We start from the raw sequence: 21,299 nt of genomic DNA on the forward strand, positions 1-21,299 counted from the left end.
CAATTCTGTGGCACTTAGTGCATTCATAACACTGTGCAAACACTACCTTTTGTTCTAAAACATTTTCACCCCAAAAGAAAACTTGAACCCATTCAACAGTGATTCCCCATCTTCCCACCCACACTCGGCCCCTGGTGACCATCAGTCTGCTTTCTGTCTCTATGGATTTACCACTTCAGGATATTTCATATACATGGAATCGTACAATATATGACCTTCTGTGTCTGGCTTCCTTCTCTTGGCATAATCTTTCAATGTTCATCCCCATTGGAGCATATATCAGTACTTCATTCCTGTTTATTACCTATCATATTCCAATGTATGAATATACCACAGTTGGTTTACTGATTTATCAATTGATGAACACTGGAGTTGCTTCCACCTTTTAGTTATTGTGAATAGCACTGCCATGAACATTTGAGTGCAAATATGAGTACCCGTTTATAATTTATTAGGGTTTATATCTAGGAGTCGAGTTGCTGGGTCAGATGCTAATTTGATATTTAACTTTTTGTGGCACCATCAAACTGTTCCCCCAGTGGCTGCACCGCTTTAAATTTTCTCCAGCAATGTATGAGAGTCACCCTCTTCTTAACGTGTACCCATGTGTCCCTTTCCTCTTCTCTACTTTTTAGAAAGCCAGTTCCCCACAGACTTCCCTGGAGTAGAGGGTGGGAGCAGTTGCATCTCTAGTAGAAAGACTATCCAAGCCTCCATTCTTACTTTTTCCGCAAATAGAACACGGTGACCAGGAGGAGGAGAGGACAGGCTGCCACCTCCCTGTGGTCACTAAGGTACACCCACTACAGCCATTAACGCGACTCCATAAAACTACCCTCCTAGCGACCTCCAACGCCTCGGTCCTCACCCAGAACATCACATTAAACTTTTCAACAGTCAAAGCTGAGCGCAGATAGGAAGGGGCTCGGTGTGGAAGGTGCCAGCTCTGGCTCAGCCCTGAGGGTGAGTGTTTAACTTTCAGCCCAAGCTTAAGATCTCCGAAGACACCCATCGCCTCGTCCTGCCCAGTCCCCTCCGCTAAAGGGCCGGCCTGCCCGGGCCTGGCTGGCAGCTGACATGAATGGAGAGGAAGGGCCTCCCTCTCCACCCACTCTCGCAGGGGTTACTGCCGGTCACAGACCCGGGCCTTCAAGAGCTATTTACACCTACAACAGCCCACCAGCGCCTGACCACGCCGGAGCCAATCAGCGGCCCCCAAGCTTGTCTGATTCTGTCTGCTCCAATCAGGAGGCGCGGTCCTTCCAGCCTCTTGCTCCTGTGAATCACAGGTCGGCGGGAGCCTTTTTTCCTTTTTTTTTTTTTTTTTCCGGGGAGTCGGCCTCGGGGCTCTGCTCTCCTACCTCAGTCTGCCCTACCCTGGAATGGGGAAAATGCGGACATGCCACTCAGTCCGGCCGCGAACAGTGCTCCAGAACTCAGAGAGTTTTCCAGACGGGTGGAGATCGCGTTCCCTGCCCGCCGAGGTCCCATCGCTTCCCTGCTGGGAAGACAAATGAGGCGCTTTAGCCGTCTCCACGGCCAGCCCCTCCCTCATAACCCGAGATTCTTTGTGGGCTCTTAGTCCATAGCTGCCTTTGAGGTGGTGTAGACCTTGCTAACCAGGACGGCCCAGTAGGCAGAGCTCATTTTTATTCCTGTCTGCAATCGTGCAAAAACGCCCCTTATGGAAAAGGCAGAGCGCCAGGAGTCAGCAAAACACACTAAAGATTGGGCAGTCACTGGGGAGAACGTGAGTAAAAGCACAGGAACAGCAAAGCGTTCAGGAACGTTCGAGGCTGACGCAACCGGCGCAGGAAGGTGGTGTGTGGTGGGAGAGTGGGAGGAGACAGTGGAAAGTTTAGACTTGCTTCTGTAAGTGATAAGAAGTCATCAGATATTTTCAAGCAGGAGAGGAAAATAATCTCTCTGTTTCGCAAAGTTAACTCTCATGGCAACAGAGCAGAGTAGTGGGGGGATGGGGGCTGGGAGATGTTGGGAAGCTATTGTTACCACTCTGGTGAAGAGTCATGGGACCTCAAAAGCTGGGATAGTCACGGTGGGAATGGAAAGGAAGGGCAAAAGCTGAGAGGCATTTGGGAGGAGAATCAATAGCACTTTATTGACTGGATGTGTGAGATGAGTGAGGACAGCAATCAGAAGAGGACCTTGAGGTTTCTAGCCTGAGTGGCTGGAAGGACAGCACTTCCCCTACCTGAAATAGGTAGCAAAAAGGAGAGAGAAAGAGAGAAGCAGAGAGATTTTGCAAAGGGAATAGGAGTTCAGTTTTTGACATGTGGCATTTGAATTGCAAGAAGTACATCCCTGTGGATGTAATACCCAGTAGACAGTTGGGAATTAGGATCTGGTGTCGAGAAAAAAAGTAGAGATGAGATCCAAAGGGTTTATAGTGGAGCGGGAGAGAAATTGATGACCTAAAGAGAAATTATAGAATAAGAAGATTCGGGCAGGGCACAGTGGCTCATGCCTGTAATCCCAGCATTTTGGGAGACCAAGGTAGGAGGATTGCTTGAGCCCAGGAGTTCGAGACCAGCCTGGGCAACATGATGAGACCCCGACTCTACAAAAAATGCAAAAATTAGCCGGGTGTGGTGACACATGCCTGTAATTCCAGCTACGTGGGAGGCTGAGGTGGGGGGATCACCTGAGCCTGGGGAGGTCTAGGCTGCAGTGAGCTGAGATAGTGCCACTGCACTCCAACCTGGGCAACAGAGCAAAAGCAAGACCCTGTCTCAAAAGAAAAAAAAAAAAAAAGAAGATTCAAGTACAGAATCTTGGGAAGGTAGAAAGAGGACACAGAGGCCAGGTGTGGTGGCTCATGCCTGTGATCCCAGCACTTTGGAGGCTGAGGTGGGTGGATCATCTGAGGTCAGGAGTTCAAGACCAGCCTAGCCAACATGGTGAAACCCTGTCTCTATTAAAAATTATCCAGGCATGGTGGCGGGCACCTGTTAATCCCAGCTTCTCGAGAGGCTGAGGTAGGAGAATGGCTTGAACATGGGAGGCAGAGGTTGCAGTGAGCTGAGATTGTGCCACTACACTCCAGCCTGGGCAACAGAGTGAGACTCCGTCTCAAAAAAAAAAAGAGGACACAGAGCTAGCAAAACAGACAAAGAAGTATCAGAAAGATATGAAAAATTAAAAAAAAAGCAAACTACAATACTGTAATAGAAATAAAATAATTCCAGGAAGAGGAAGCAGGACATTGTTTATATATGTACAAAACAGTAGGACATTGGTTAAATAAATTATAAAGCATTCATTTGATAGAATACAGCCATTAAAATTATGTCGTAAAACTATATAATTGCCATAAAGAGATGTTCAATGCATCTTTTTTCCCCCAATGCATCTTAGAAACACTCAGGTTAAAAAATAGTATATATGCTGGGCACGGTGGCTCACGTCTGTAATCCTAGCACTTTGAGAGGCTGAGGCAGGTGGATCACGAACGAGGTCAGGAGTTTGAGACCACCCTGGCCAACGTAGTGAAACCCTGTCTCTACCAAAAATACAAAATTAGCCCGGCATGGAGGCAGGTGCCTGTAATCCCAGCTACTCGGGAGACTGAGGCAGGAGAATCACTTGAACCTGGGAGGCAGATGTTGCAGTGAGCAGAGATTGTGCCACTGCACTCCAGCCCAAGTGACAATGCGAGACTCCATCTCAAAAAAAAAAAAAGTATATATATATATATATAATTGTACCATTTTTAAAAATTACATATGTGACTGCAAAAAGGTGTGAGAAGGCTGGGTGGCTCATGCCTGTAATCCCAGCACTTTGGGAGGCCAAGGCAGGCAGATCACCTGAGGTCAGGAGTTTGAGACCAGCCTAGCCAATAATTGTTATACAAAATAGAACAATTTTTGTATTTTGTAAAAATACAAAAATTAGCCAGGTGTGGTAGCACATGTCTGTAGTCCCACCCACTCAGGAGGCTGAGGCAGGAGAATCCCTTGAACCCAAGAGGCGGAGGTTGCAGTGAGCTGAGATTGCACCACTGTACTACAGCCTGGGTGACAGAGCGAGACGCCGTCTCAAAAAAAAAAAGGCATGAGGAAACTTTTAGGATGAGGGAACTGTTCTATATATTTGTTGAGGTAATGTTTACACAGCTCTGTACAATTATCCAAAATCCTCATAAGGGAGGAGACCACCCCTCATATTGTCTTATGCCCAATTTCTGCCTCCAAAGAAAGAAGAAGTAAAAACTAAAAGACAGAAATGAAATCCACAGGCAGAGAGCCTGGCACCACACCCTGGGCCTGGTAGTTAAAGATCGACCCCTGACCTAATCGGTTATGTTATCTCTAAATTACAGTCGTTGTATGGAAAAGCACTGTGAAAATCCCTGTCCTATTCTGTTCTGTTCTAATTACCAGTGCATGCAGCCCCCAGTCACATACCTCTTGCTTACTCAATCGATCACGACCCTTTCACGCGGACCCCCTTAGAGTTGTCAGCCCTTAAGAGGGACAGGAATTGCTCACTCAGGGAGCTGGGTTTTTTGAGATGTGAGTCTTGCCGATGCTCCTGGCCAAATAAAGCCCTTCCTTCTTTAACTCGGTGTCTAAGGGGTTTTGTCTGCGGCTCGTCCTGCTACACTCAAACTAGAATTCCTTAATTTTTTATTTTTTATTTTATTTATTTTTTTTTAGAGACTGAGTCTCACTCTGTCATCCAGGCTGGAGTGCAATGGCATGATCTCGGCTCACTGCAACCTCCACCTCCCAGGTTCAAGTGATTCTCCTGCCTCAGCCCCTGGAGTAGCTGGGATTACAGGTGTGCAGCACCACGCCCAGCTAATTTTTCTATTTTTAGTAGAGACGGGGTTTCACCATGTTGGCCAGGCTGGTCTCAAACTCCTGACCTCAGGTGATCTGCCCACCTCGGCCTCCCAAAGTGCTGGGATTACAGGCATGCGGCACCATGCCCAGCTGAATGCCTTAATTTTAACAAGAGGGGGACTGTTGATGGTACCCACTTCACAGGGTTGTCCTGGGGATTAAATGGCAGACCAGAGCATACTGCCTGGAATATAAGAAGGGCTCAATCAGTAGAGAAGGGAAGGATGACCCAGGACCACAGCACGGAGGAGGCGAGACTGGGAGCAAGGCCCGGAGTATGGGTAAAGGCCACACCTGGGCCTCTAAAACAAAACCACCAACAAATAAAAGACCCTAGAATGGGTCCAGACAAAAAGGAAAGTTGAGAAACTGAAAACTTTAAGACTGAAAAAGGGCTCTGGGCATGGTGACTCATGCCTATAATCCCAACACTTTGAGAGGCCAACATAGGAGAATTGCTTGAGCTTAGGAGTTCAAGACCAGCCTGGACAACATACGGAGACCCTGTCTCTACAAAAAATAAAAAATAATTAGTGGGATGTGGTGGTACACGTCTGTGGTCCCAGCTACTTGGGAGGCTGAGGTGGGAGGATTGCTTGAGCCTGAGAGGTTGCGGCTTTGGTGAGCCACAATCACACCACTGTAGTCCCACCTGGGTAACAGAGCGAGGCTGTCTCAAAAAAAAAAAAGGGGGGGAAGGTTTATGAGGGACCTTGGTAGCTGACTTAGAATATGACACAAATGAGGAAATAAACCTATTCCTTATTGTCCAGAGGGTTGAATAAAGGAATAAAACTGTGGGAATGAGAGCAAGCATGGCTATGGACAGGAAGGCAGCTCAAATAGCTTGAGCTGTTCTACAGTGTCTTGGGAGGAATAAGCTGCTTCTCTCACCATATTTGTTCAACTCGTCCAAGATTCTGTAAACATGTTCCTGAATGGGATGAGATAATGGGTTAGATACCTCTTAGGTTCCACCTAGTTTTAAGACTATGATATAAAGCACATCAAAGCTCTTCAACCAAACATAAGGTAATAGGAGTTATGTTATTTTCAGTCTATGGAATGGATGTCAATCTCATCTCTTTTGATTGTCAAGTTAGTTCCCATTTCTTCATGGTTTTGATCAAATCTGTTTAAGCTGTCTTTATGATCTGGACTAGGTGAGCTTAAAGTGATCATACCTGGCTGATAAATACTAATTGCATTTCTAAGTAGGCCGCTGGTAGAAATTTAATTATTTGGTTTTATTGTGAGCTTTTTTGTTTTGTTTTGTTTTGTTTTTTGAGACAGAGTCTCGCTCTGTTGCCAGGCTGGAGTGCAGTGGCGTGATCTTGGCTAACTGCAACCTCCGCCTCCCGGGTTCAAGCAATTCTCCTGCCTCAGCCTTCCGAGTAGCTGGGACTACATGTGTGCCCACCACACCTGGCTAATTTTTTATTTTTAGTAGAGATAGGGTTTCACCGTCTTGGCCAGGATGGTCTTGATCTCCTGACCTCGTGATCTGCCCACCTTGGCCTCCCGAAGTGCTGGGATTATAGGGGTGAGCCACCATGCCCGGCCCTTAATGTTAGTTCTTATTATACTTCATATCTATATCATTCATTTTGCATACTATGGTACAATAGAGAAACCATTAGGCTAGGAGTCAGTGTGACCCAGTTTCAAGTACTGGTTCTACTACTTAATAGATGTATGGCTTTGGGGAAAGGCATTTATGCAGAGGTTTTCGATGTGTAAGTCCATGGACCCCTGAGCGTACCCCAAATAATTTTCAGGGTATCCATAAGACCAAAATGATGTTCATGGTGATATTAAGCCGTTATTTGCCTTTTTTCACCATCACATTGACATTTCTTCTGATGGTGGGAAATTCTTTGCACCTTGATAGGAATCACGGTAGTAGCACCAAACTGTACCAGTGGGCATTACATTCCTCACTGCCCTGCACTTGGAGGGGAATTCAGTCCCCCAGGCTGGAATGCAATGATCTTGGCTCACTGCAACCTCTGCCTCCTGGGTTCAAGCGATTCTCCTGCCTCAACTTCCCAAGTAACTAGGATTACAGGTGCCTGCCACCACGCCTGGCTAATTTTTGTATTTTTAGTAGTTTCACCATGTTGGCCAGGCTGGTCTCGAACTTCTGACCTCAGGTGATCCACCTACCTTGGCCTTCCAAAGTGCTGGGATTACAGGTGTGAGCCACCATGCCCAGCCAAGATGTTCTTGATAAAATAAAAATTATTAATTTATTAAATTTTGATCCTTAAGAGCACCTTTTAAAAATTCTGTGGCATGAAATGGGAAATAGGAAGTACTTATAAAGTACTTCTGCTATATGTCAAAGAACAGTGGTTGTCTTAAGGAAAAACATTAGCGTGATCATTATAGTTGTGAGCTGAATTAACCCCTTTATTCATGTAATATCCTTTTTGTTTGAAAGAATGACTGACAAACTGGTTGTTCAGACTTTGGTATTTTGCAGCTTCAAGAACATTAATAAAGTAAAATTGTTACTTCAAAGTAACAACTTGCAATATTTGTTCCAATGATAAAATTTGAGCTTTTGGCAGTGGCTCATGCCTATAATCCCAGCACTTAGGGAGGCTGAGGCAGGAGGAGCACTTGAGCTCAGGATTTTGAGACCAGCCTGGGCAGTCTCTCCAAAAAGAAAAAAAAAATTAGCCAGGTGTGGTGGCATGCACCAGCTGAGGTGGAAGGAGCACTTAAGCCTGGGAGGCCAAGGCTGCAGTGAGCCATGATTGTGCCACTGCACTCCAGCCCAGGCAACAGAGCAAGATCTCGTCAAAAAAAAAAGAAAGAAAAAAGAAAAGAAAAAATAGCTTTCAAGCAAAACTCAGAACTGTGGTAATCTTGCATGTGGTACTAAGCTTGACAGCTTCCTAATAATTAAAGACTCTTCTGATGCTATCAGTGGTGATGTTCACAAATGTCAATTTTTAAATATTATAGAATAAAATGTGCCAACATTTTAGAAGATTTGCATACTCAGTGAACCAATACTTTTCAGATGACCAAAACATAATGTTACAAAATCATGCATGGATAAAAGGTGCATTGAAAATGCAAATGAGGCCAGGTGTGGTGGCTCATGCCTCTAATCTCAGCATTTTGGGAGGCAGAGGCTGGAGGATCACTTGAGGCCAGGCATTTGAGACCAGCCTGGCCAACACAGCAAGATCCTATCTCTAAAAATAATAAGAGTAAGAGAATTAGCCAGGCATGGTGGCATGCGCGTGAAGTCTTAGCTACTTGGGAGGCTACGGTGGGAGGATGGCTTGAGCTTAGGAGTTTGAGGTTACAGGAAGCTATGATTGTGCCACTGCCCTCCAGCCTGGGTGATGGAGTAAGACCGTGTTTCAAGAACAAAACAAAAAAAAAGAAACACAAGTTAGACCAATGAACTATAATGTAATGAAATACAAAAAATTCATTGATATGGTTTCAAATTCCCAGTGCAATTAACCTTTAAGATACTACGTGTCAGGCCTCTGAGCCCAAACTAAGCCATCATATCCCCTGTGACCTGCATGTATACATACAGATGGCCTGAAGCAACTGAAGATCCACAAAAGAAGTGAAAATAGCCTTAAGTGATGACATTCCACCATTGAGATTTGTTCCTGCCCCACTCTAACTGATACGATATATTCTCCCCCGCCCTTAAGAAGGTACTTTGTAATATTCTCCCTGCCCTTGAGAATGTACTTTGTACGCCTATCCCAAACCTATAAGAACTAATGATAATCCCACCACCCTTTGTTGACTCCTTTTTCAGACTCAGCCCGTCTGCACCCAGGTGAAATATACAGCCTTGTTGCTCACACAAAGCCTGTTTGGTGGTTTCTTCACATGGATGCATATGACATTTGGTGCTGAAGACCCAGGACAGGAGGACTCCTCTGGGAGACCAGTCCCCTGTTGTCGCCGTCACTCCGTGAGGAGATCCACCTATGATCTCAGGTCCTCAGACCAACCAGCCCAAGGAACATCTCACCAATTTCAAATCGGGTAAGTGGTCTTTTCACTCTTCTGCAGCCTCTCTCGCTACCCTTCAATCTTCCTCTCTCACTACCCTTCAATCTCCCTGTCCTTCCAATTCCCGTTCTTTTTCCCCTCTAGTAGAGATAAGGAGACACATTTTATCTGTGGACCCAAAACTCCAGCGTCAGTCACGGACTCGGGAAGACAGTCTTCCCTTGGTGTTTAATCACCGTGGGGACGCCTGCCTGATTATTCACCCACACTCCACTGGTGTCTGATCACCACGGGGATGCCTGCCTTGGTCATTCACCCACATTCCCTTGGTGACAAGTCAATTGCGGGGACACCTGCTTTGGCTGCTCACCCACATTGCAGCCCAGGGCTGCTCAATGCCCCCCGCTGCCCCACCCACCTTCTCCGTGTCTCTACCCTCTCTTTTCTCGGGTTTACCTCCTTCACTATGGGCAACCTGCCACCCTCCATTCCTCCTTCTTCTCCCTTAGCCTGTGTTCTCAAAAACTTAAAACCTCTTCAGCTCACACCTGACCTAAAACCTAAGTGTCTTATTTTCTTCTGCAACACCGCTTGGCCCCAATACAAACTCGACAGTGATTCCAAATAGCCAGAAAACGGCACTTTCGAGTTCTCCATCCTACAAGATCTAGATAATTCTTGTCATAAAATGGGCAAATGGTCTGAGGTGCCTGATGTCCAGGCATTCTTTTACACATCGGTCCCTCCCTAGTCTCTGCTCCCAATGTGACTCATCCCAAATCTTTCTTCTTTCTCTCCTGTCTGTTCCTTTGGTCTCCACCCCAAGTTCCGAGTCCTTTGAATCCTTCTTTTCTATGGGCTCATCTGACCTCCCCCCTTCTCCCCAGGCTGCTCCTCGCCAGGCCGAGCCAGGTCCCAATTCTCACTTAGCCTCTGCTCCCCCACCCTATAATCCTTTTATCACCTCCCCTCCTCACACCTGGTCCAGCTTACAGTTTCGTTCCTCGACTAGCTCTCCCTGATCTGCCCAACAATTTCCTGTTAAAGAGATGGCTGACTATCCTGACTTCATCAGAGCAGGCTGGTACCTGGCCTTCCTGGAATGAGTGGGTGTTCTGACAGGCCCCCAGTTTGTCCCATCTGCACCGCCAAGAGGTCTCCGAGTGGCCAGAGGAGCAAAGTTGCCTTTCAAGTGCCTGTCGGTGCCTGGGAGAACACAGCAGGAGCGTCATGCGGCCCACAGCGCAGTGCATGGCGATTCCAGGCGCTGAACAACTCCCCTTGACCCTTCGGCCTGCATCTGACTTCCGGCTGCAGAATCAGAAGCTGAGTCCAGGCAACCGCTCGGCCACTCCCAGTCACTCCTCTCTGGACACCCAGTTACTAAAGTCAGCAAAGAAGATGCGGTAATCACCGCCTGATCTCCACATGGTGAACACAACACTCTCACTAACACCTCCTTGACCAGTCAGTCTTCAGCACTGGGGGTGGGCAGGCAGGTTTTCTGTGTTTACCAGAATCGCACAGGCTAAGCACAAACATGGAACCAGAGTTCCAGGTGAGGAAACCTCACTCGCAGAAGCCCAGGCTGCACCCCACCAGGTGATGCAGTGCGCCTAGGCTGTGGGTGCTAGGAGCCAAGTGCTAGGGACTCGTCATGAGTGGGAATCCCCACGTTCCTGTCACTGCTGTCAAACAGAAGGTAAACAGTCTTATGAATGTAATTCCTTAGGAAGACTTGTACAAACTTTTATTAGGATATCTATTTATTTAATACTGAACTTTGGCCTACTTTGTGATAAGACTATAAACAAATTGAGGAAATCACTATTTCTCACTTCTGAATTTCTCAAAAAATAATTTTGTTACAGAGTTCAATATACTGTGTACTATTGATCTTCTATTGTGAAAGCAAAGCATTTCATCAAAACAAAGTATTTTAAATTATGAGTGAAAATTGTGTATGTTAATTTTGCAGCTGTAATATTAATCAAACTTTGTGTAATTCTAATCACAAAATGATGTGCCTTAAATGCCCCTCCAGCTGTGGGTTGGCAGTGTCCAGACAGGGACCCTGAAATCCTGAATGACTGCTAGACCAATTCTATTAAAAACATTTCAAGGCAAAAAAAAAAAAAAAAAAAAAAGAGGTGGCTGGAGCTGAAGGCATAGTCAAGGTTAATGCTCCTTTTTCTTCATCTGACCTCTCCCAATCAGTTAGCATTTAGGCTGTTTTTCATCAAATATAAAAACCCAGCCCAGTTCATGGCCCATTTGGCAACAACCCTGAGATGCTTTACCGCCCTAGACCCAGAGGGGCCAGAAGGCCATCTTATTCTCAATATGCATTTTATTACCCAACCCGCTCCAGACATTAGAGAAAGCTCCAAAAATTAGATTCCAGCCCTCAAACCCCACAACAGGACTTAATTAACCTCACCTTCAAGGTGTACAGTAATAGAGTAGAGGCAGCATATTTCTGAGTTGCAATTACTTGCCTCCACTGTGAGAGAAACCCCAGCCACATCTCCAGCACACAAGAACTTCAAAACACCTGAATCGCAGCAGCCAGGTGTTCCTCCAGGACCGCCTCCCCCAGGATCTTTCTTCAAGTGCTGGAAATCTGGTCACTGGGCCAAGGAATGCCTGCAGCCTGGGATTCCTCCTGAGCCATGTCCCATCTGTGCCAGACCCTACTGGAAATCAGACTGTCCAACTCACCCAGGAGCCACTCCCAGAGCTGCTGGAACTCTGGCCCAAGACTCTCTGACTGACTCCTTCCCAGATGTTCTCGGCTTAGCGGCTGAAGACTGATGCTGCCCAATCGCCTCAGAAGCCTCTTGGACCATCACAGATGCTTTGGGTAACTCTTACAGTGAAGGGGAAGTCTGTCCCCTTCTTAATACAGAGGCTACCCACTCCACAATACCTTCTTTTCAAGGGCCTGTTTCCCTTGCCTCCATAACTGTTGCGGGTATTGATGGCCAGGCTGCTAAACCTGTCAAAACTCCCCACCTCTGGTGCCAACTTGGACAACATTCTTTTATACACTCTTTTAGTTATCCCTACCTGCCCAGCTCCCTTATTAGGTCAAGACATATCTGCTTCCCTGACTGTTCCTGGGCTACAGCCACACCTCATTGCCGCCCTTTTCCCCAGTTCAAAGCCTCCTTCGCATCCTCCCCTTGTATCTCCCCACCTTAATCCACAAGTATGGGACACCTCTACTCCCTCCTTGGCAACCGATCATGCACCCCTTACCATCCCATTAAAACCTAATCACCCTTACCCCACTCAATGCCAATATCCCATCCCACAGCACACTTTAAAAGGATCCCACAGCACACTTTAAAAGGATTAAAGCCTGTTATCACTCGCCTGCTACAGCATGGCCTTCTAAAGCCTATAAACTCTCCTTACAATTCCCCCATTTTACCTGTCCAAAAACCAGACAAGTCTTACAGGTTAGTTCAGGATCTGTGCCTTATCAACCAAATTGTCTTGCCTATGCACCCCATAGTGCCAAACCCATATACCCTCCTATCCTCAATACCTCCCTCCCACAACCCATTATTCTGTTCTAGATAAACCTAGCTGACCCCATAAATCCTAAATCCTTTCCCCACTCCCCTTTCCATTCCTTAAAAAACAGCCCTAAAAGCTGCTCCCACACTAGCTCTCCCTAACTCATCCCAACTTTTTCATTACACACAGCCAAAGTGCAGGGCTGTGTGGTCGGAATTCTTACACAAGAGCCGGGAGCATGCCCTGTAGCCTTTCTGTCCAAACAACTTGACCTTACTGTTTTAGCCTAGCCCTCATGTCTGTGTGTGGTGGCTGCCGCTGCTTTGATACTTTTAGAGGCCCTCAAAATCACATTATGCTCAACTCACTCTCTACAGTTCTCATAACTTCCAAAATCTATTTTCTTCCTCATACCTGACGCATATACTTTCCACTCCCTGGCTCCTTCAGCTATACTCAACTCTTTTTTGAGACAGAGTCTCACTCCGTCTCCCAGGCTGGCATGCAGTGGCACAATCTTGGCTCACTGCAACCTCCGCTTCCCAGGTTCCAGCGATTCTCCTGCCTCAGCCTCTGGAGTAGCTGGGATTACAGGTGTGTGCCCCACACCCGGCTAATTTTTTGTATTTTTAGTAGAGATGGGGTTTCACCATGTTAACCAGGCTGGTCTTGAACTCCTGACCTAAAGTGATCTGCCCATCTCGGCCTCCCAAAGTGCTGGGATTACAGGCATGAGCCACCACACCCAGCCTATACTCACTCTTTGTTGAGTCTCCCACAATTACCATTGTTCCTGGCCTGGACTTCAATCCGGCCTCCCACATTATTCCTGATACCACACCTGACCTCCATGACTGTATCTCTCTGATCCACCTGGCATTCACTCCATTTCCCCATATTTCCTTCTTTCCTGTTCCTCACCCTGATCACACTTGGTTTATTGATGGCAGTTCCACCAGGCCTAATCGCCATTCACCGGCAAAGGCAGGCTATGCTATACTATCTTCCACATCTATCCTTGAGGCTACCGCTCTGCCCCGCTCCACTACCTCTCAGCAAGCCAAACTCATTGCCTTAACTCGGGCCCTCACTCTTGCAAAGGGACTACGCGTCAATATTTATACTGACTCTAAATATGCCTTTCATATCCTCCACTGCCATGCCGTTATATGGGCTGAAAGAGGTTTCCTCACTATGCAAGGGTCCTTCATCATTAGTGCCTCTTTAATAAAAACTCTTCTCAAGGCTGCTTTACTTCCAAAGGAAGCTGGAGTCATTCACTGCAAGGGCCATCAAAAGGCATCAGGTCCCATCACTCAGGGCAACGCTTATGCTGATAAGGTAGCTAAAGAAGCAGCTAGCATTCCAACTTCTGTCCCTCAGGGCCAGTTTTTCTCCTTCTCATCGGTCACTCCCACCTACTCCCTCATTGAAACTTCCATGTATCAATCTTTTCCCACACAAGGCAAATGGTTCTTGGATCAAGGAAAATATCTCCTTCCAGCCTCACAGGCCCATTCTATTCTGTCGTCATTTCATAACCTCTTCCGTGTAGGTTACAAGCCGCTAGCCCATCTCTTAGAACCTCTCATTTCCTTTCCATCGTGAAAATCTGTCCTCAAGAAAATCACTTCTCAGTGTTCATCTACTATTCTACTATCCCTCAGGGATTGTTCAGGCCCCTTCCCTTCCCTACACATCAAGCTGGGGAATTTGCCCCTGCCCAGGACTGGCAAATTGACTTTACTGACATGTGCCGAGTCAGGAAACTAAAATACCTCTTGGTATGGGTAGACACTTCCACTGGATGGGTACAGGCCTTTCCCACAGGGTGTGAGAAGGCCGCCACGGTCATTTCTTCCCTTCTGTCAGACATAATTCCTCCGTTTGGCCTTGCCACCTCTATACAGTGTGAAAATGGACCGGTCTTTATTAGTCAAATCACCCAAGCAGCTTCTCAGCCTCTTGGTATTTAGTGGCTCCTGGTTTTACCTCAAAACACCACCCTTAAGGCTCTCTTGAAGTGGATAGATCTTCAATGGCAAGGTACCTTCTGATACTTTCACCCTGATGAAGTCCTATTCTTTACTTTTATACTCATTCTTATTCTGGTTCCTGATCTTATGCCACCCTCTACCTCTCCCCAGCTATCTCCACCACACTATCAATCTCACTCTCTCCTAGCCCCATTTATAATCCTTCTTTTTTTTTTTTTTTTTTTTGAGATGGAGTCTTGCTCTGTCCCCCAGGCTGGAGTGCAGTGGTGTGATCTTGGCTCACTGCAAGCTCCGCCTCCTGGGTTCACACCATTCTCCTGCCTCAGCCTCCCAAGTAGCTGGGACTAGAGGTGCCTGCCACCATGCCTGGCTAATTTTTTGTATTTTTAGTAGAGATGGGGTTTCACCGTGTTAGCCAGGATGGTCTCCATCTCCTGAACTCACGATCCGCCCGCCTCAGCCTCCCAAAGTGCTGGGATTGCAGGCGTGAGCCACTATGCCCGGCCTTCTAATCCTTCTTTAACAAACAACTGCTGGCTTTGCATTTCTCTTTCCTCCAAAATCGCCAAGGCCTCGACTTACTCACTGCTAAAAAAAGAGGACCCTGTATATTTTTAAACGAAGAGTGTTGTTTTTACCTAAATCAATCTGGCCTGGTATATGACAACATAAAAAAACTCAAGGATAGAGCCCAAAAATTCGCCAACCAAGCAAATAATTATGCTGAACCCCCCTGGGCACTCCCTAATTGGATGTCCTGGGTCCTTCCAATTCTTAGTCCTTTAATACCTATTTTTCTCTTTCTCTTATTCGGACCTTGTGTCTTCCTTCTCTTTAGTTTCTCAATTCATACAAAACCGCATCCAGGCCATCAACAATCATTCTATATGACAAATACTCCTTCTAACAAGCCCACAATATCACCCCTTATCCCCCAATCTTTCTTCAGTTTAATCTCTCCTACTCTAGGTTCCCATGCCGCCCCTAATCCCACTCAAAGCAGCCCCGAGAAACATCGCCCATTATCTCTCCATACCACCCCCAAAAATTTTCGCTGCCTCAACACTTCACCACTATTTTGTTTTGTTTTTCATATTAATATAAGAAGATAGGAGTGTCAGGCCTCTGAGTCCAAGCTAAGCCATCAAATCCCCTGTGACCTGCACGTGTACATCCAGATGACTTGAAGCAACTGAAGATCCACAAAAGAAGTGAAAGTAGCCTTAACTGATGACATTCCACCATTGTGACTTGTTCCTGCCCCACGCTAACTGATACCATATATTCTTCCCCCGCCCTTGAGAATGTACTTTGTACGCCTATCCCAAACCTATAAGAACTAATGATAATCCCACTACCCTTTGCTGACTCTCTTTTTGGACTCAGCCTGCCTGCACCCAGGTGAAATAAACAGCCCTGCTGCTCACACAAAGCCTGTTTGGTGGTCTCTTCACAAGGACGTGCGTGACACTACACTTGTTGAGTTTTAGTGTAGTATCAAAGAAGAATATCCACAATTATCTATTGAAATCCTTCTCCCTGTAGTGGCTCACATGTATAATCCCAGCACTTTGGGAGGCCAAAGTGGATGGATCACTTGAATCCAGGAATTCAAGACCAGCCTGGACAACATGGTGAAACTTCATCTTTACCAAAATACAAAAATTAGTTGGGCGTGGTGGCATGTGCATGTATTCCCAGCTACTTGTGAGGCTGAAGCAGGAAGATCGCTTGAGCCTGGGAGGCAGAGGTTGCAGGAAGCCGAGATTGGCCCACTGCACTCCAGCCTGGGTGACAGAGTGAGACTCTATCTCAAAAAGAAAAAAAAAAAAATCCTCCTCCTTTTTGCAACTACATATTTGAATGAGATTAGATTTTCTTCATCTATTTCAACCAAACAACATATGGCAATAGATATGAGAATCCAGCTGTCTTCTATTAAGTCAGACATTAATGAGATTAGTAAAAATGTAGAATGACTCTCATCTCACTAAATATTTGTTTGCTTTGGAAAATAGTTATTTTCCTTTAAAAAACTGTTATAATAGTAATAGGTTTTTATTGTTATTTTATGTTTTTTTTTTTTTTTGGAGACGTCTCTTTCAGTTGCTCAGGCTTGAATGGAGTGGCCTGAACACAACTCACTGAAGCCTCAACTTCTCAGGCCACAGCAATCCTCCTGCCTCAGCCTCCCAAGTAGCTGGGATCACAGGTGTGTGCCACCAAGCCTGGCTAATTTAAAAAATTTTTTTTGTAGATATGAGATCTCACTATGTTGCCCAGGCTGGTCTCAAACTCCTGGACTCAAGCAATCTTCCCACCTCAGCCTCCCAAAGTGCTGGGATTACAGGCGTGAGCCACCACACCTCGCTGCTAGTATCTTTTGAAGCATTAAACTTTTTAATTTTGATGCAGTCCAGTTATCCGTTTTTTATTTTGTTTCTTGTGCTTTTGGTGTCACATTAAAGAAGCCATTGTCTGTTTCAAGGTCACAAAGATTTACACTTAGTTTTCTTTTAAGAGTTTTATAATTACAGCTCTTACATTTAGGTCTTCGATCCCTTTTGATTTCATTTTTGTATGTAGTGTGAGGTACCTAAATAATTTTAAGGATATAAAGGGGTTGAGAGCTAAACATTTGAGAATCACTGCTTTAACTTCTCTCAGCCTCAGTTTTCTCATCTTTAAAATGATAACTGGCCGGGCTTGGCTCATGCCTGTAATCCCAGCACTTTGGGAGGCTGAGGCAGGCAGATCATTTGATGCCAGGAGTTCGCAACCAGCCTGGCCAACACAGTGAGACCCCATCTCTACTAAAAATATGGAAATTAGCCAGGTGGGGTGGCATGCGCCTGTAATCCCAGTTACTCGGGAGGCTGAGGCAGGAGAATCACTTGAACCCAGGAGGCAGAGGTTGCAGTGAACCAAGATTGCGCCACTGCACTCCAGCCTGGGTGACGGAGTGAGACTCCGTCTCAAAAATTAAAAAATAAATAAATAAAATGATAACTGTAGTTGACTTACTACCTCATAGGGCAGCTATGAAGTACAAAGAGGTGGTATAAATGAAAGACATAATAAATTAAAGCACTATTGAAATGTAAGTGATCATCACTGCTATTGTTTTATGTATATGTTGTCTGTCCAACCTGTTCAAAGATCCTTGGGTTTTTCCTTTTGTTCTATTGCCACAGCCCCTTCCTCATACTAGACACATAGCAGATCCTCAGTAAATATTTATTCGTGAACTGATAGATGCACTCAATCTTGCCTGTGTTGTCAGAGGTAAAAAGAGAAGTATTTACATTTTGGTAGTCACTCCCTAGCCACTTCCTGCTCTCAACTCATTAAGCCTAAAAAACTAATAAAAATAAACATAAAAATAAAAAAACAACTTGTTAAGTTTGTAGTCAGCCAAGACTCATAGCCTTTTTCACTTGAACTGTTAAGCTAAGTCTTCCTTATCCTATGTTTGTGAAATTAATATTTTGAACATAAGCATGGGACTTTAAATATATCCCTGGTTGGCCAGGTGGGTTCATCACGCCTGTAATCTCAGCCCTTTGGGAGGCCAAGGCAGGTGGATCATGAGGTCAGGAGATCGAGACCATCCTGGCTAACACAGTGAAACCCTGTCTCTGCTAAAAATACAAAAAATTAGCCGGGCAGGGTGGCATGCGCCTATAGTCCCAGCTACTCGGGAGGCTGAGGCAGGAGAATGGCTTGAACCCAGGAGGCGGAGGTTGCAGTGAGCTGAGATTGCGCCACTGCACTCCAGCCTAGGCGACAGAGCAAGACTCCATCTCAATAAATATATATATATATAATTTTATATATAAACATATATAATTTTATATATAAACATATATATATATAATTTTATATATAAACATATATATAATTTTATATATAAATATATATATAATTTTATATATAATATATATATATTTCCCTGGTAAATTTCATTTATTTGTTAATTCTAACTTTGGAACCTATTGAGAGCTTTATGAATCCCAATTCAGTCTTCCAAGATATTAAATATCTCTTCTAGCTTTATTTAGTGGAAAATAGCATAAGCATGCCTTCTTTATCACAGATAAGAGGGTTGTCTAGGTCAGAGACAAGGACAAAGTGAAATGTTTTGTTTTGAACTAATCTGAAATGAGACATTCTTCTCCCTTGAGTACTATGCAGTGAGTGGATGAGCACGACTGGTTTACCAAGGTCATTCCATCTTTGTTCCCCAAACAGTTCCTTATTTATGTCATGGACCAGCCTTAGAATCAGAGCCAGTAGAATAGCCAGTGAAGGAAAAGGAAAAATATTGTAGAATTTGTTAGGTAAAGGTAATATTCTTCACCAAAAAAAAAAAAAAAAAAAAAAAAGCACAGCTAATAGTACCTCTGCCTTTTATCCTCAGTGAAGGCAAGAGAGTGAGGTGAAAGGGTAACAACATAGTTTGTTACCCAAGTGTTAAAAGACTTGGCAAGTGTGAGTGCTACCAAAGGCAGATGGACCCCAAGGCCATTCTAGCAATGAACGGAGGAAAACCTCAAGAAAGGAGCAGAAGGTGTGTTTAGAATCATGGGTTTTGGAATCAAGATGTTCAGTGGAATGTAAGGAAGAAGAAACACATTAGGATTGAGTCAGTCTGGTTTTGGTATTTGTAATTTCAGTAGAAAAATCTTTAACTTGCCTAGAGAGAAGTAATCTAGTGTTAATGGGCTGCTGACTTGGGCTTCTAACAAGAGCCTGACAGGGCAGATCCAGACTCAACCAATGTCTCCCTTCTGCTCTTGTCAGCACCCTTGTTTGAGTGCTGGGCTGGGGGAAGATTGGTGGGATATCACATAAGACAATGTCATAGAAATAGATTGGGGGTGGGGGCCTCCCATGGGCTCTGTTCACTTGGAAAGGTCTCCTATAGTCTCCTTGTATTTTGTTCTTATTTTATATCTAAGTTATACTTGTACATGATTTAAAGAGTTAAATGGCCTTATAAGGCTTGTCTCCATCTCCCCCACTCCCCAACCCCTGCCATATGGCTTGTTTTGAAATAGCAGTGCCCTGGCCTCCTCTCCTCACCGTTTTCAGCTCCTCAAAGGTAACCACTTTCAACTTCTCTTAATGGAACCTTCTGGCATTTACCTCTGTATCTCTAAATGACTTATCTCTAAAGGCTTATATGACTAGGTATTAATTTAAACATGTTTACATTATTTATGAACTTCTCACCAGAGAAGATGAGAATTTTATCTTTTTCACCATCACCATTGCCATCCCTACCACATCCTCACTCATTCACATAGTATCTGCAAGCTTCACTTTCTCTGTCCTCTCAATACACTTGTGTTGTAAAAAATTCAGTTAATTAAATAGTGTTGGCCGGGTGTGGTGGCTCACACCTGTAATCCCAGCACTTTGGGAGGCTGAGGCAGGTGGATCACGGTGGTCAGGAGCTCAAGACCAGCCTAGCTTGAGCTAAAAATACAAAATTACTAAATTTTTGTACTAAAAATACAAAAATTAGCTGGGCGTTGTGGCGGTGCCTGTAATCCCAGCTACTAGGGAGGCTGAGGCAGAGAATTGCTTGAACCCGGGGAGCGGAGGTTGCAGTGAGCTGAGATCACGCCACTGCACTCTGGCCTGGGAGTCAGAGCAAGACTCTGTCTCCAGAAAAAAAAAAAAAAAAGTCAGTGTTTATATTGCTGTGACTATGCAAATATTGTTCACAAATAAGCGAAGTAATGTACCCAAGTAAGCTGAGTAATGTTTCTCTCTTGCATAACTTTTTGTGTTTTTTGGACCTAATAGTTGCATTTTTCTATGTACTTAATATATTAATTTAACTCAACCTCCGCCCCAGTTGTCTACATCTCTTCTCAATACACTTGGTCACATCAGATATTTTTTCAATTTCATTTTCTTGAAGAAATCTCTCCTGGAGCCCCCTCACATGCTCCAATCTGGACTGGTTACTCTCTCAACCTGTTGCATACATAATTTTTGTCCTGGGAATTCTCTTCAGCCTTGTTCTCTCCTGTGTTAGATCCCCTGTTCCTGGATCCTTTGTGTTCCTCTTTCTTGATTTACTCCCTTGCTTTGGATAAACCCATTCTATTTTTTTTTTTTTTTTTTTTTTTGGGACAGAGTCTCACTATGTTGCCCAGGCCAGAGTGTGCTGTGCTGGCGTGATCTCGGCTCACTGTAACCTCCGCCTCCCAGGTTCAAGTGATTCTCGTGCCTCAACCTGTAGCTGGAAGTATAGGCATGCACTGCTACGCTGGGCTGATTTTTGCACTTTTAGTAGAGACGGGGTTTCACAGTGTTGGCCAGGCTGGTCTCAAGCTCCTGGCCTGAAGTGATCCGTCTGCCTTGGCCTCCCAAATTGCTGGGATTAGAGGTGTGGGTCCCCACACCCAGCTGAGAAACTCATTCTTTATTAGTCTTGTGAAAAAGGCATATTTTAAAGATATTCTCTTTGTTCTTGGTTTCCCAAAATTTCATGATGATGTGCTTTGGTATGGATCCATTTCCATCCATTATCAAAGACGTTTCCTAGTCCATTTCAATCTAGAAATGCTTTTCCTTCATTTCTAAGGATTTTTGTGATTAATTGATGATTTCATCTTCCTCTTCCATTTTCTTTGTTCTCTCTCTTGCATCTTCAGAATTGATTCTCTATTTTTAAAAATTCCTATATTATTTTCCATGCCTTTTACTTTCGCTTGGCTTTCTAGATTCCCTGAACTTCATCTTACAAACCTTCTATTGAGTTGGGTTTTTTTTGTTTTGTTTTTTGGGTTTTTTTCGAGATGGAGTTTCGCTCTTGTCGCCCAGGCTGGAGTGCAGTGGCACGATCTCGGCTCACTGCAACCTCCGCCTCCCAGGTTCAAGTGATTCTCCTGTG

General features: G+C 44.9%; 1 protein-coding gene across 4 annotated transcripts; it reads left to right on the forward strand.

Moving 5' to 3' along the window:
• The first annotated feature begins 1,227 nt into the window (after positions 1 to 1,227).
• LOC129524977 (uncharacterized) lies at positions 1,228 to 15,815 on the forward strand. 4 transcript variants are annotated; one of them, XR_008668971.2, is made up of 4 exons: positions 1,288 to 1,750; positions 8,434 to 8,560; positions 8,668 to 8,900; positions 15,498 to 15,815. XR_008668971.2 is itself a non-coding variant. In XM_055352748.2 (3 exons), the coding sequence occupies exons 1-3, from the start codon at positions 1,685 to 1,687 to the stop codon at positions 9,887 to 9,889; spliced, it is 309 nt and encodes a 102-aa protein (XP_055208723.1). In that variant the 5' UTR covers positions 1,228 to 1,684; the 3' UTR covers positions 9,890 to 10,731. The 4 variants fall into 4 exon arrangements, 3 of the variants coding, with proteins under 3 accessions (XP_055208723.1, XP_063566489.1, XP_063566490.1); XM_055352748.2 differs by lacking the exons at positions 8,434 to 8,560; positions 15,498 to 15,815 and adding an exon at positions 9,880 to 10,731 and having other exon boundaries at positions 1,228 to 1,750; XM_063710419.1 differs by lacking the exon at positions 8,434 to 8,560 and having other exon boundaries at positions 1,265 to 1,750; positions 15,495 to 15,815.
• Positions 15,816 to 21,299: the final 5,484 nt, after the last annotated feature.

The sequence above is a fragment of the Gorilla gorilla genome, chromosome 8 (genome assembly GCF_029281585.2).
Source record: "Gorilla gorilla gorilla isolate KB3781 chromosome 8, NHGRI_mGorGor1-v2.1_pri, whole genome shotgun sequence".
Taxonomy (NCBI): Eukaryota; Metazoa; Chordata; class Mammalia; order Primates; family Hominidae; genus Gorilla; species Gorilla gorilla.

Coding starts and splice junctions, on each gene's coding strand:
- LOC129524977 (XM_055352748.2), top strand. CDS start 1,685: ATGGAAAAGGCAGAGCGCCAGGAGTCAGCAAAACACACTAAAGATTGG. Junction 1,751..8,667: donor GGGCAGTCACTGGGGAGAAC/GTGAGTAAAAGC, acceptor CTCCTTTTTCAG/ACTCAGCCCGTCTGCACCCA.